The 16,314-nt window shown below is 38.0% G+C and overlaps 1 protein-coding gene across 8 annotated transcripts in view; it reads left to right on the plus strand.

Annotated features, from left to right (window-relative positions):
• AKAP6 (A-kinase anchoring protein 6) overlaps positions 1-16,314 on the plus strand; it is a 622,676-nt gene that overhangs the window by 320,936 nt on the left and 285,426 nt on the right. For all 8 annotated transcript variants that reach the window (XM_509893.8, XM_016925975.4, XM_054666458.2 and 5 more), the window contains 2 exons: positions 4,354-4,605; positions 14,025-15,794. In XM_509893.8, the coding sequence (XP_509893.4) occupies positions 4,354-4,605; positions 14,025-15,794 (2,022 nt within the window). The remainder of the gene's footprint in view (positions 1-4,353; positions 4,606-14,024; positions 15,795-16,314) is intronic.

Raw genomic sequence — 16,314 nt, forward strand, 5'->3', positions numbered from 1 at the left:
TAATATCTGTGGAAAAAAATCTTATGCAACTTTGAAGATATTGTTAACCATTGTCATTTGCATTAACTCACTTTGAGATGGGCTCCTGATTAGCTTCATTTTCCTTTATACTTGCTAGAAAATAATATGGAAGCTACACAGAATTACTATATAAAATTAGTGCCGATGATCACAGTACCATCATGACTTTAAAGAGTTGTGCTTTTTGTAATTTTCAAGAATACGAAGGCAGTATGTGATCCAAAATGAATTTTATGTGTATTTTACTGAGACTATAAACTGCTTTTCCTGTAATTAGTTTAAAAATTATCATACAGCAGAGTTGACTTTCTTTTTGGTGTACAGCTTAACCCATGTGTAGATTTGCATAACACCTCCTCAATCTATACCAAACAGTTCCATCAGTCTGCAAAACTCCCTTGTGCTATCAGTTTAGAATCATGCCCTCCCCATCCCAGTCTCTAGTAGTCACTCATCTATTGTCTATCATTATAGTTTTGTCTTATGAGAATATTATTTATATAAATAGAATTATACAGTGTGTAACATTTTGAGACTGGCTTCTTTCACTTAGTGTAATGCCTTTGAGATTTATCCAAATTGTTACATGTATAGTGGTTCACTTTTTAAAAAACTGCTGCATATTATATAGGCATACCATAGTTCGTTTATCTATTTACACATTGAAGGACCACTTACCCATGATCAGTTTACCTATTGAAGGTTTTAGTGATTGTGGGTGGAGGATCTTTTCATTTTTGTGTGCATGTAAGTTTTCATTTCTCTTGGATAAACACCCAGGAGTGGGATTGCTGGGTCATATTGGTAATTGTATGCTTAATTTTATAAGAAACTGCTAACCTGTTTTCCAGAGTGACTGTACCATTCTGAATTCCCATAAGCAGCATAGGAGAGTTCCAGTTGTTCTAGAAGTCCTTAGCAGTTGGTGCTGTCAGTAATTTTTTTATTCTAGGCATTTGAACGGGTGTAAACTGGTATCTCATTGTGGTTTTAATTTACATTTCCATCTTGGCTTATGTAGTTGAAGATTTTGCAATGTGTTTATTTGCCATCATTATATCTACTTTGGTAGGTCAGCACTTATAGGAAGGGTGTTTTTTTCCCCTTAGGGGTCCATCTGCTTCTGTGGGAATGGGGCCAATTTACCTTGCCCAGTTATGTAGGGAGTAGGATGTGAAAACCTAAGTTAACTGGCACCAATGATACCTTAGTGCCCTTTATATATTGTTTTCCCTGGATAGTTTCCTGGCAATCTTGACCCATGACCTGGTTCTGACTACGTTCCTACATCTATTACAAAGGAGCCAAATCATGTATAAGAGGAACAGATGGCATGTGCTTTTACATGATGCTTTCGTGGTGCCAAGGCTCTATGTAACATTTTGTATTGCAGGATGGTGTGGAGTAGATGAGAAATGTATATATGGCTATTCTGAGCTGGTAGCATAAAGGTTACCCAAGTGTTTTTCTCTCCTAGGTATGTAAGATATTCTGCATCTTTAGCATCAAAGTGAGATGCCAGAGACAGAGGCTAACAAATCTGAATTATGAATCAAGAGTATGAGGGAGTGGAGACTACTGCCAAGATAGTAGTTGAACAGTGATAACTATAGATGCTCCCTATAGCATAGGCATACCCCATAGATGCTAGCAGGAGGGTAGTATTTGAGGAAAGGGTCACTGGAGAAGCTGGTGGCCTGGATGAGGTTGAAGAGCACCTGTAGTGGGAGACAGGAGTGAAAAAGTTGAACAAATAGAGGTTGGTGGCATAGGGGACTTTCTGATATTGTTACACAGGTGAAGTGATAGTGAAGTCCACAGTAGAGCTAGGGTAGAGACTTGTCCCAGTGGAATGGATATGAAGGTCCTGGGAGCTGTAGAGTAAAGGAAATCTGAGGCTACCATGTTGGTTGGTTCATCATTGTCAATACTGACATTACCAAAGATAACGCCATGCTTGGTATAGAGAGAGTGAAATGTGAACCACTTGCATTCTTCAATGTAATGTAGAGGAGTAAAAGGGAAGAATGTAGGTAAGAGCAATGAGGGAGGAAGATGGTAAGGTTTATCAGACTAGGCACCTACTGGGAAAAAAGGGTGTTAGTATGAGAGTGAAAGAGTAATGATCAGAAAGTGCCAAAGTGGCTAAAAGGCATTGAGGCCAGCCTTTCCCCCATCATCCATACTATAGTCTCTCAGGTGAGGACTGGGAGAATGAGCAGCCTTCCCTGGGAGGACAACAGGGGAAGTGGGATTCTTGGGCAGAATCAGGTTTGGGTGAGTCCAGGAAGTAGATGGATTCTGTGAAGAAGTTAAGAAGTGTTTTTTTTACAACAGAAGGGGGGAAGTGTACAGAATTTGGAAGAACTCAGCCGTGGGAGGGAGGGAGTTTCTCCAAGTGGCACAGAACAACACAGAAATGAACATCCTAAGAGGACAAAAGATACAGGCATTTATTTTGGGGTAGTGGTCAAGAGGTGTGGGGAATACATGAAGTAGGTGCTCCAACCAGAAATCCCAGGCAATGTGGAATATCTGATGATAGCAGTGAGAGCCCTGCTCTTTTGTGATGAGGCCAGCAGAGACGAGCTAATCTGGCTGTGATTGGTTCCCATGCACTGGCTAATAGATTTTTTGCCCTAAATTTCTTTTGGATTGCATTACCTTGTGGGTCACATTTGGGAGAACCTTACCTAATTAGTGCTTCAAAGTTCATCTAGTTTAAACTTTTGCTCTGTTTCAAGTTATAATCACCAGTTTGCACCACTGTCACCAATTAGTTCTTGGGTTTCAAGAACTAATATTGGAGCACTCATTGGAATTGTACAACAATTAATATTCATAATTTAGCACAATTTATCATTCTTCAATAGATTTTTTCCCTTGTACATTTTTAAATACAGATTATATATTTTCATTTTTCTCTTTAAAAAAGTAACTGAATTACATGAAATCAGAAGGTTATGTTTCCAGCATAGAATGACCGTTTTGACACTGATGGTAGGGCTCAGAACTCAAATGCTATCTTCAAATTTTGGCCTTAACAAAAATCATAAATAAAAGCTCAGTTTTAAAAAATCACTAATGTAAAACTAAAAACGAGTAACTGAGCCCTTTTAGCTGACACCATCATTTTGATGCTTAATGGTCTCTTAAATTGTCCAAGTAAATACTACCATTGATGCCACTCATTTCATGCTGCTGGCCTCTGACAGCACGATGGAAATTTGGGAACTTGTAAGAACAAGTGACATGTCAGATACCAAATCCTCCTACCTAATAGTATGTGTCAAGGAGACTGAGACTGAGTTAGTAATGTTTTTGTTTAAAATGTCTGCATGAAACAAAACAAAATTGTATTTTGTCTTTTTTCATATTTGGAATTTTTCTGGCTTTGTTTCATAAGAGTGATTCTGCTTGCAAAGTGTGGGTTGAAAATTTCGATATCCACTGTGAATTTAGGCTGGGTGCAGTGGCTCAGGCCTGTAATCCCAGCACTTTGGGAGGCTGAGGTGTGTGGATCACCTGAGGTTGGGAGTTCAAGACCAGCCTGGCCAACCTGGTGAAACCCCGTCTGTACTAAAAACACAAAAATTAGCGGGGCGTGTGGCAGCCGCCTGTAATCTCAGCTACTTGGGAAGCTGAGGCAGGAGAATTGCTTGAACCCGATAGGTGGAGGTTGCAGTGAGCCGAGATTGCACCATTGCATTCCAGCCTATGTGACAAGAGTGAAACTCTATCTAAAAAAAAAAAAAACAAAAACAAACCAAAAAAAAAAAAAACCCACTGAATTTGAATATTAAGTTGTATACTTGTGGGAGAGTGACAATTGCCCCTTACATCAAATACCCCATAGTTCACTGAGAATGGCTGAGAGTGCCTATGAAGCACACATTCTAGGTTATCTTTCTTCAAAGGTGTCTAGGTGATGTTTCTAACCTGAAATATTGTGTGCCCAGTGTAGCTTAGTGCTAGCAAATAAAACAGCCACTGGTTCCCTTCCAGAATACCCAACAAACAATAAAAAAGAGAGCAGTGAATTGGAGAGATGCACCTCTCACCTTGGCTGACTTTCAATTTGGGCATCTGATGGAATAGTAGGATTTGTGTGGCTTAGAAAAAGATTGATTTACCTAAATGACCGAAGGCCCAGTGCACAGGCATATGGCCTGCAACTGGGTATCTGAACTAAAACAAAGGCCCCAGGTATCCAATGTGCTACTGTTGGCCCTGATAATTGGTGTTAGGTAAGAGTGTACTTTTCTACTACCCTCACCTCCCTCCAGGATAAGGCAAAGTAGTCCTCACATATGTTGCTTTTCTTTACTGCAGGACATTTGTGAAGATATTTCTGATCATGTTGAGCAAATCCATGCCCTCCTTGAAACAGAGTTCTCCCTAAAGCTGCTGTCTTACTCTGTCAACGTGATAGTGGACATCCACGCAGTGCAGCTCCTCTGGCACCAGCTTCGAGTCTCAGTGCTGGTTCTGCGGGAGCGCATTCTGCAAGGTCTGCAGGACGCCAATGGCAACTACACTAGGCAGACGGACATTCTGCAAGCTTTCTCTGAAGAGACAAAAGAGGTGAGTGTTTTCCTTGAAGTTAAGCAATGCATTTCCAGGTATGACCAATTGAGAATGTTTTCAGTTTAGAGATGTAGGATAGGAATTCTTTGTAGGTAAATAAGCAGGCCCTGATGGGCTTTGAATCTAGGCATAGTGACTAGAAGCTAGGGCACTTCCAATATGAATGGGGCTTTAGATCAGAGTTAGCTCATACCTGGTAATTTGCACATATGCCATTCATTGTTATTGATGCTAACCTGGCTTCCTTTTCCTCTTCAATTATTTAATAAATATGTATTGAGTACTTATTATGTGTCAGACACTCAGTGCTAAGAATATAATAATGATCAAAACATGGTTTCTGTCTTCAAGTAGCTTTGAGTCTAGAGGAAAATGGAGCCAAGTGAATAGACATTCAAGCCAAACTGTGATAAGTCTACAAGATGCCATTAGAGGACAGAGAAAGAGTCACCTAATTCAGATGGGAGGCTTTCCAAAAAAAATGACTCTACCTGAGACGTAAAGGAGAGACAGGAATAGACTGGTGAACAGAGGCAGAACATGTTCTAGGCAGAGGACATGGTATTATCAAATACCCAGAGATAAGAAAGAGAATGGCAGGCCCAGAGAGCTACCAGTAGCACTGGAGCAAAAAGCCCAAGGAACCAGTAGGCGGGATTTGGGCTAATAGGTAAGCTGAGGTCAGATCATGAAGATAAAGAGCTTTCTAAATCCATATTAAGAGATTTGGACTTTATTTTGAGGATAAAAGAAGTGTTTGTTCAGCAAACTCCCATGATTCATGTTTTAGAAGAATCATTCTAGATACAGTGAATCAAATGGACATTAGAATATTATACAAAATATATTTGATTTTTCTTATTTATATTCAGGATCTGAAAGATTTTATTGTTATTCTTGATGAATAACTTAAGAATGGACCCTGTACATCTGAATTCAAGTGAACTGTCTCATTCTTAAATACAATGGACATATATTTATAGAAAAAACAGTGTTTTTGCCTGCTAAGCAGCGGCTGTACGTATACATATACGTACGGATACCATATATGGATACGTTGCATGTGGGGAGTGGTGGGTGTGTATGCGCAGGCATGTGTGTTTAGTCCTTCGGCTCTTAATACCCAGTTTAGTGTTCTACTATTAGTTTGTGGAAAACATATATTCTACAAGTTTATAAGGCACTTACATTAATATATGAGATTAAAAGGCCTTATAATGAGTGTTGCATAATTCATTAATTTATTGACATTAATGTTTCAGTGGCTCCAACATTATCAACAACACCAAACAAATCTGTGCCTATTCTCATAAATCATTTATTCTTGTTGATTTTTGTTTATTCAAAATAAAGTTTCTTGCTGTGGCAAACTCTCCGCAGTGCCTAGAAATCTATAGGAATCAAAATCGACTAGGCTTACCTCTAACTTTAAGTCACAGTCTTTGTTTTCAGTTAGCTCTCCTTGTTACTGTGGCAGGACTTCAGTAGAGTAACCACGGGATGAATATGTGAGCTGCGTGTTAGTTCCCAGATGCCATCCCTCCCAAGTTAGATCCCTAGAGGGTTCTCAACTGGGACTGTTGTGGTTATGGGAGACTACAAAGAATCTCAAGCTGACCAACTTTGCCCTAAATCTGATATCCTTGATAGAATGTGCTAATGGAGATCAGAGATGAGGAAGATTTGTATAACCTCTAGAGAGATCTTTCTTTAGATATCTACCTGGCATCTTCAAGTCTATATATTCTTTTCTTCCCCCTTCCCCATTTGTTGTCCAACACCCAATGCTCTGTCCAACATCCAATGCTGGTCAGTGATCAAATCTGCCTGCTTTCTACTACTAGAAGGAGATTAAAAATCATTGATTCAAATCATATATTTATTAAATCAATAAACATTTATTGATAATCAGCTCTGTTGTAGGAGCTGGAGATATAGCAGTGCTCTAGGGTTTGTTGTTATTATTGTTCTGTGGAATACATTCATCATACACTTAATTGAACTTGTATCATTCATGAAGTAGTAGCTCAATAAATGATGAAGAGCCATGGACGGTAATTGTTGCTGGCCACTGTTTTTACAACTGTGTTGTGAATTTACAATAAGTAGCATCTATTCTCACAACACGAACTCAGCAATTATGAATGGATTTGATTGGAAGCAGTTTAGTGCATTCTTATGTTTGAAGTCAGTCTTTAGTCCTGTTGTAGAGATTGCAGAAAATTTTTGTGTGAGGGGTAAAGGAACAGTAGATTTTCAGTTATCCGCTTTATGGATATATTTCTATGAATTAAAGTTCTGCCTCTATAACCATACTTCCTGAAAGTAGATTTCTGATCCTTTATTTCTGTGTGTCTAGTGTGACTCTATGAGGATGTTTAAAAGACTGCTTAGTTTTCTTTATTTCTGCTAGCACAATGGAATTGTAAAAAGCAGGAAGATAATTAGGATAAAATTATCAGCTTTCTCAGAATAAATTCAACTATGAAAGATTTGTAGAATGATGAGGGAAATGGCAAAATAAAAAAACACCCAAATTTAAAAAGCACTGGTAAATTAGAATAGTAGATGTCCTTCCAGTAAAGGAAGATTCATTTTTCTCTTTCTGGAAGTTAGTTAAATTTCAGAGCCATATTAAAGAGCAAGTTTGAAACTCTGGAGAGTGGCAAATTCCATCTTCTTCTCTTCTTGAATAAACAATATATGAACTTTATTCTTTATTTAAATATGGAGCAGACCGTATCTAGTAAAAAAAATTGGCCAATACCTTACTAAAATAAAACTAGTCAATAACTAAACAAACAAATAAAGAACACTTGAAGGCAAAGCTCAAAACTGTTTAAAAAATATGTTGTTCTGCAATTTTCTATATTCCAGACATTGTGATAAGCACTTTAAATTTGTTTCATTTAGGAAGGAAGGTAAGGGATATTAAAAGTAGTTCCTTTTTATAGATGGAAAAACTGAATTTAAGAATAGGTTAAGTGAATACTTCTATGTAACAAACCTGCACATCCTGCACATGTACCCCAGAACTAAAAATTAAAATTAAATTTAAATTTTAAAAATGAAGAATTTAAGTGAATACTTAAGGATATAAATCTAGGTGTACTTAAATAAAACAAAACCAGTTTTTAACTGATTTCTATTTTAATAATAATTATTGTTTCTTCCCTGCCTTTCTTCCTTCTATCTTCTCTATTTATTGATTTCTTACTATGTATAAGACTCTATGCATTCAAAGGTGAATAACACATGTTAGAAATGACCTTCATAATTTTTTTGGTCCTCACATAGTTCTGAGAGGTAGGCAGAGCAAGTGCTGTTATCCTCAATTTACAGGTATTATGATTGTATTCATCTTACAGATGAGAGAATTGGGGTCAAGAGAGGTAATGTCACACAGATGATAAGAGAGTGATAACTCTTAATAATATCAACACAATAGGAAACATTGATTGAGAACTTACCATGTGCTAGATGGTGTGGTAAGCACTTACCTAAATGATACCTTCTGTGTGGGGATGCATTGGTCCTTCCAGAGTGCTCACAACATAGCACTTTGTGGGTTCCTCCACTGGCACTTATAATGGGCCAAATTGTATCAGGCCAAAGTATGTGCTATATTTTGAGCTACATGAGGGTTAGTTCCAGATTATATTCATCTGTGTATCTCCCACAGCACATAGTTCATATTGCTGTAAAAAAGTCTGATTAGTTGAATTAAATAATACAGATAATCCCTGCTTTAGATGTGGAAGAGGGAGATATAATTTCAGTTTGATAAACTGGGAATTAATCATGAAGATTAATTGTTTGATTCATAACTTCAGCATGTAGAAAATGGAAGTTCTCTTAAGAACTATTAATATTGTGTAAATAAAAATATTGAAAGATTTTTGTATATGTTTTCCCCTTGCCTGTGAGAAACAAACCTTTGTTGTACTTCACAGTTGCTTGTCATTACTTGCTCTTCTCATCAACTGCTGTTCTCTGGGATGCATTCGGAATCATAGAATCCCAACGTGGTAGGGCTGAAAGGAATCTGACAAAGTCTAGTCCATGTAGACTAACATGTAAATTGATGGGCCTCTTACTAGAATGCCACAGCCCCCACAGGTCTGAGGACTCAGGATCTCCGCATCTCTAAGTTACGAATGTTAGATTTCATGTTCAGTTGGTGGCGAAACATAGTGTTAACAAAAAGAAAGATCTAAGAAGGCATTTGGAACTAGGCTTCAGTTAATTATGGAAAAGGAACAAAGCAAAATGTCTTGCTTCGAATTAGAAAAAAAAAAGGAGGGGTGTTCTTTGCTTGCGCGCTCTTTCTTTGTCTCTCTCTTTCTCTCTCTCTCTCTCTCTCTCTATATATATATATATTTTAATATTTAATTTTTTTTTTGAGAACAAGTCTCACTCTGTTTCCCAGGCTGGAGTGCAGTGGCACGATCTTGGCTCACTGCAACTTCTGCCTCCCGGGTTCAAGCGATTCTCCTGCCTCAGCCTCCCCAGTAGCTGGGATTACAGGCACATGCCATCACGCCCAGCTAATTTTTGTATTTTTAGTAGAGACGGGCTTTTGCCATGTTGCCCAGGTTAGTCTTGAACTCCTAGGCTCAAGCAAACCACCTGCCTCATCCTCTCAAAGTGCTGGGATTACAGGCGTAAGCTACTGCGCTCGGCCTGCTTCATGACATGTTAAATGGAGGTATATTTAAGTGGAGTGGGTACATGGCTAGGCAGCTCTCACCCAGCTACAAGTACTACACAATTCCATGTGATATTTCTGAAATAAGGGCAGTAAAACCAACAGGCAACACCCCTAACTCTATATCTTCCTGAGACTTTATTATGTACACACGTTAGAAAACTATCTGGGAAGATGATGTGGAGGGAAGCAACAGAACTAAAAACATTAGTATTACTAAGCAATATTTTCAGAGATAAAACTCATTCATCTGCTCTGAGAAACTTTAGAGAACTTTCTTTTCTTACAATTGCCTCTGCATAGTGAAATACTATATACTGTTTTTGGTTTTGCTTTGTTTTTTTTCAGGGAGGGATTTTTTTTTGCATTAAAAAAATACAGTTTGAATAAAAAATAGTTACCCCGTGAGGGATAAAAGACTACAAATAGGGTGCAGTTTATACTGCTTGGGTGATGAGTGCACCAAAATCTCACAAATCACCACTAAAGAACTTATTCATGTAACCAAATACCACCTGTTCCCCGATAACCTATGGAAATAAAATAAATAAAAATAAAAAATAGTTATTACCCCGCAAGTGATAATCACTCAGCTGTCTCACTGGTTAAGATGGTGTTTACTCACTAGTTGAGATGGTTGGCCGGACTGATAAGGTGGGACAGGATGGGAGAGAGCTTCCTCTGAAGCATTAAGTGTTTTTGAGTATGGCGTTTTCTTTTCTAAACCAGGAACTGGCTAGAGATTTAAGAAAAGGCAGCTATACTTTATTCTCTGAGATGTATTCATTAAACAATATATTCATCTAATATATATATATATATATATATATTCAATATATCATGTAACATCACTGATTGAGCATCAGTTATTCTCGAGCAAGACAGTACCCTGGTCTTAAGGTGCAATAACCACCAGAATGGGGACCAAATATATTTGCAAGACTATCATGTTCCCTGCTTGTCCAAAGGCAGGTGGCTGACACTTCAGTTTGGAGTCTAATTTTTACCTGGACTCTCAAATTTCTTTTTTTTAAATCTATCATATAAATACTTTTCTTTAACCTCATATAAGCACTGCAGTGCAGTAACCATGATAAATGTAATAGAAAATCATGTTGCAAATTTCAGCTACATATTAACTTAAATAGGTTTTATGAGATAGTTTTGGAATTTAACCATTGTTTTGTAATACTATTTCTGTAAAAGAATAAGTTCTGAGTAATGAACAATGAAAAGATTAAAGAAAATACAACCTGCTTTTGAATTGGGAATCTCACTATTACTCTTTTAAAAACTGCATAAAGTAAACTTTTGTTTGGCTGACTGATTTCTAGTTCAGTTATGAAGCACAAAAGCTATACAATTCCATTTAGGTAATTTTTGTTGAGATCGATTTCTTATTTTGTGCAGTATAATTTAGTGTTAGCAATAACTCTCATCTTGAAACTTTCCTCCTCAATATACTTCATTATTAAAAATAATAACGTAATAAGAGTGAACATTCATTGAGCACTCATCCATGTACTAGACTTACATATATTACATATCTTACATATATTACCTCCTTTAAGCCTCTCAACACCCCCTATGGCATGGCTTATCATTTCCTTTTTATAGATGAAGGAAATAAAGCTTAGCAACATCAAGCTACTGGCTCATGGTCACATAGCTAATTAGTGCTACAGCCAGAATTCGAAACTTGGGCTTTTAATTATTGGAGTTAACTAAAACTATGTAATCAGAGAAAGAAATTATAGGAAGGCATAGAGAGACATTCTAAAATGTTGTCATTCATTCATTCATTCATTCAACATTTGTGCATACTGTGTGCAGATCACTATGCTACGTGCTACAAGCACCCTGGTAAGACAACCATTTTCTGTGTGATTTATACTGTCATAGTACTTACAAACTAGTGGAAAAAACAAATTGATCAGATAATCACAATAGTATTTATTTATAAATTGAGATCAATGCTTAAAGAGAAAGCAGGGCTTACAATAAAATATTCTGACTTACATGTGGATCTGGAATCTTGAAAAAGTGAAACTTAAGCTGAAATCTGAGTGATAAGGAAGAGTCAACTAGTTAAGCGGTATAGGTTGGAAGCTTTCCAGGCAGGGCAAGCAGCATGTGCCAAGGCCTTGAGGAAGGAGGGAACATGGTATTTTCAGAAAGTGAAAGCAGGATACTGTGGCCGCGTGTGGCCAGTGAGGGGAGAATAGCATAAGAAAGGCCTCTTTGGGCCTGGCCTTGAAAGGGTTTTGGTTGTGTTTTAAAAATACTTATCTATGACATCGTTGATTTCTGTCTTCAGTCATATACTTGGAAGATCTTCAAATATTAAAGCAATATATCTTTGCATTGAAGTGTGTCATTTTTTGTTTTTATTATTTTTAATTGACACATAACTGTACATATTTATAGGGTACAGTGTAATATTTTGATACATGCACACAATGCAATGATCAAATCAGGGAAATTAACATACCTGTCACTTCAAACATTTATTGTGTCTTCATGTTGGGAACATTCAAAATCCACTCTTCTAGCTATTTGAAAATGTAGAATAAATTGCTTTTAATTACAGTCATCTGACCCTGCTATAGAAACCAGAACTTATTCCTCCTATCTAGCTGTAATTTTGTATCCATTAACCAGCCTCTAGCTATTCCCACCCACTACCTTTCCCAACCTCTAGTAACTACTATTCTGCTTTTGGCTTCTCTGAGTTCAACTTTTTTAGCTTCCACATATGAGTGAGAACATGTGGTATTTGTCTTTCTGTGCCTTGCTTATTTCACTTAACATAATGTCCTTCAAGCTCATACATGTTGTCACAAATGACAGGATTTCCTTCTTTTTGAAGGCAAAATAGTATTCCATTGTGGATATATGCCACATTTTCTTTATCCATTCACCTGTTGATGGACACTGAGGTTGATTCCATATCTTGGCTATCATGAATAGTGCTGTAACAAACATGGGAGTTCAGATATCTCTTTGACATGCTGATTTCCTTTTCTTTGGATATATACCTATTAGTGGGATTGGTAGTTCAATTTTTAGCCTTTTTGAGGAAAAGTTTGGATTTTTAACTTAACAACAACAGGATGCTTCTAAAGGACTTTAAACAAAGAAGTAACAGATTTGCAATTTGTGTAGGTTATTCTGGTGGCAGTGTGGAAAACAAATTGGAGGTGGGGGCATGCCAGTTTAAAGTAATATCTAATGGCCAGAATACAGACTTTGGGGACAGCCTCTATCCAGGGCCGGTGTCATCTTTTGGTCCAAGCTACTCTTATGTAAGACAGGGACAATAGTACAGACGGCAGAAGAAAATTTTAAGGATTAAATGAAAAAGTAATTGTAGTAATCAACCATCATCATTTATAGATGAGGACTCTGAGGCTTAGAAAAGTTAAATAAGGCTTTTTGTCTGTTTATCTAGATGTTATGGAATGAGAGTGAGTGGAGTAGGAGATAAAGGCAGGGTGAAGGTCTGAAGGGAGAGAACATTCCAAAAACAAAAACAAACAAATGAGCAGTAAAACCAGATATAAGATCCTGGAGAAGCCAGATCTGGGAAAACCTGGTTGAAAGGATCACAGGGTCCAGCAGCCACATGGAATCCAGCTTCAGTTGGCTCACCACAGTTCTTCCTCCAGAAAAAAAGGAGATCTGGGGATGTAACAACCCTTCACTTTTTAGTTTTCTTTTTTCATTTCCTAAGGGGGCTAGGTTAGATCAGTCTGTTATTTAGCCAGTAGGCAAAATAGGATAGTTCCCAGGGCTCTTCTACCCCAAACAAAGCATCAGTGAAAATCTTCCCATTTGTTGTATGAAATCAGAAACTGCATTAGTAATGAGACAAAAGCCTTAATTACAGAATTAAAGATTTAACAAATTAAAAATAGTTAATCGTAATGCTGTTTTTTTAGTGTGAGGGAGTTTTAAATCAAATCAGCCTATCCAGAATTATGAATAGTAAGAAAGATGGGCACTTAACAGCTCGCAAACACCAGTGGGAGCAGGACTTGGGGAGAAAAACATGCAGAGGGAGGAGCTGATGCTATCTCTAATGATAAAGTTTGGACATTCATTAATTTTCTCCTTTAAAAGGGTGGGGCCAAACAGAAACTGGTCTTGAACTATTATGTATTTGCAAATTCAGTAGTTTACCTTCCTTTGATTCATCAATATATGTTTAACACAACTGGCTTATTATAATTAATTATTCTACTTAAAAATATTTATTGAGCATCTACCATGAGTTAGCCACTGTGGTAGGTACTGGAATGATAGCAAAAAGCAAAACAGACATTCGTGGAGATTTTACTTTTACATTATTTTGATCCCAGAAATTGTATTACTTAAGGCTTTGTTTATGAAATTCTTATTAAATGAATAATATATTATTTTGAAGTTGAAAATTAAGTCAAGAATGGATTTTTTTGGCTTGCTCTTGACATTTCTGTTAAGGCTGTATACTCCAGATTAGTGAAAAATCTTCAGGTGTTTAAGAACAAGATACTATATAAAGCAATGTGGTAATTGATTAATATCCCTTTGTGTATGTCAAACCACAAGCAATAGGGACCAATACATTTGACCTTTATAGTGCCCTGTACTGCGATTTCATTTGCACAGCAGCTGATGTTGTAATTGATGTTGCATTTACTGAAACCATTGCCATTGTCTGTTTCAGGGCCGGCTTGATTCTCTAACAGAAGTGGATGACTCAGGACAATTAACCATCAAATGTTCTCAAAATTACTTGTCTCTGGATTGTGGCATTACTGCATTCGAACTGTCTGACTACAGTCCAAGTGAGGATTTGCTCAGTGGGCTAGGTGACATGACCTCTAGCCAAGTCAAAACCAAACCCTTTGACTCTTGGAGCTACAGTGAGATGGAAAAGGAGTTTCCTGAGCTTATCCGAAGTGTTGGTTTACTTACGGTAGCTGCTGACTCTATCTCTACCAATGGCAGTGAAGCAGTTACTGAGGAGGTATCTCAAGTATCTCTCTCAGTAGACGACAAAGGTGGATGTGAGGAAGACAATGCTTCTGCAGTCGAAGAGCAACCAGGCTTAACACTGGGGGTGTCATCATCTTCAGGAGAAGCTCTGACAAATGCTGTTCAACCCTCCTCTGAGACTGTGCAGCAAGAATCCAGTTCCTCCTCCCATCTTGATGCAAAGAATCAGCAGCCTGTTCCTTGTGAAAATGCAACCCCCAAACGAACCATCAGAGATTGCTTTAATTATAACGAGGACTCTCCCACACAGCCTACATTGCCAAAAAGAGGACTTTTTCTTAAAGAGGAAACTTTTAAGAATGATCTGAAAGGCAATGGTGGAAAGAGGCAAATGGTTGATCTAAAGCCTGAGATGAGCAGAAGCACCCCTTCGCTAGTAGATCCTCCTGACAGATCCAAACTTTGCCTGGTATTGCAGTCTTCTTACCCCAACAGCCCTTCTGCTGCCAGCCAGTCTTATGAGTGTTTACACAAGGTGGGGAATGGGAACCTTGAAAACACAGTCAAATTTCACATTAAAGAAATTTCTTCCAGCCTGGGAAGGCTTAACGACTGCTATAAAGAGAAATCTCGACTTAAAAAGCCACACAAGACCTCAGAAGAGGTGCCTCCATGCCGAACACCTAAACGGGGGACTGGTTCAGGCAAACAAGCTAAAAATACAAAGAGCTCAGCAGTGCCAAATGGAGAGCTTTCTTGTACTTCCAAGGCCATAGAGGGGCCACAAACAAATTCTGCTTCCACATCCTCACTTGAGCCTTGTAATCAGAGAAGTTGGAATGCCAAATTGCAATCGCAGCCAGAAACATCCAGTTCACCAGCTTTTACTCAGAGCAGTGAATCCTCTGTTGGCTCAGACAACATCATGTCTCCGGTGCCACTTCTTTCAAAACACAAAAGCAAAAAAGGTCAAGCGTCCTCTCCAAGTCACGTCACTAGGAATGGTGAGGTTGTGGAGGCCTGGTATGGCTCTGATGAATACCTAGCACTGCCCTCTCACCTTAAGCAGACAGAAGTATTGGCTTTGAAGTTGGAAAACCTAACAAAGCTTCTGCCTCAGAAACCCAGAGGAGAAACCATCCAGAATATTGATGACTGGGAACTGTCTGAAATGAATTCAGATTCTGAAATCTATCCAACCTATCATGTCAAAAAGAAGCATACAAGGCTAGGCAGGGTGTCTCCAAGCTCATCTAGTGACATAGCCTCTTCACTAGGGGAGAGCATTGAATCTGGGCCCCTGAGTGACATTCTTTCTGATGAGGAGTCCAGTATGCCTCTCGCTGGCATGAAAAAGTATGCTGATGAGAAGTCAGAAAGAGCTTCATCCTCTGAGAAAAATGAGAGCCATTCTGCCACTAAATCAGCTTTAATTCAGAAACTGATGCAAGATATTCAGCACCAAGACAACTATGAAGCCGTATGGGAAAAAATAGAGGTAAGGTGGTTCTCTTAACATGAATGATTTCTCACTTGAGTTTTGGAAGTATTGCTGGGAGAAGGTCACACTCCTACACTCTATTATAAAATGTATGGCTATTTTTGATAAATCTGATTCTCCAAAGAAAGAAAAGAAAAAGCACAATGATCAATGCATGTGACAAAGAGTATGAATCACTAGGAATTGCCCTTGTCAGTGCATTAGCTTGATGTGCTCCTGCCTGGTATAGAATTCTTTGTTGACATTGTTCAACTCTATCATGACTACTGATGAATGCTGGAACCCCTTGGATCTAATACAAAATTAAATAGAATGATAGCTATGCACACACAAGTAGCTCAGGAATATATGCATAGACTATTCCAGTTACCCCAGAGTGTTTTTATTCATTTCTTCTGACTCCAGAATACATTCCACATCTCCAATGTTAACTTCTCGTAGAAATAGACCAGACATTTCTAATTTATTAGGGATCTTTTTTTTCTTTACTCTTCCTCCTCTTTGAGAACTCTGGCTA

Source organism: Pan troglodytes, chromosome 15 (genome assembly GCF_028858775.2).
Source record: "Pan troglodytes isolate AG18354 chromosome 15, NHGRI_mPanTro3-v2.0_pri, whole genome shotgun sequence".
NCBI classification, from domain to species: Eukaryota; Metazoa; Chordata; class Mammalia; order Primates; family Hominidae; genus Pan; species Pan troglodytes.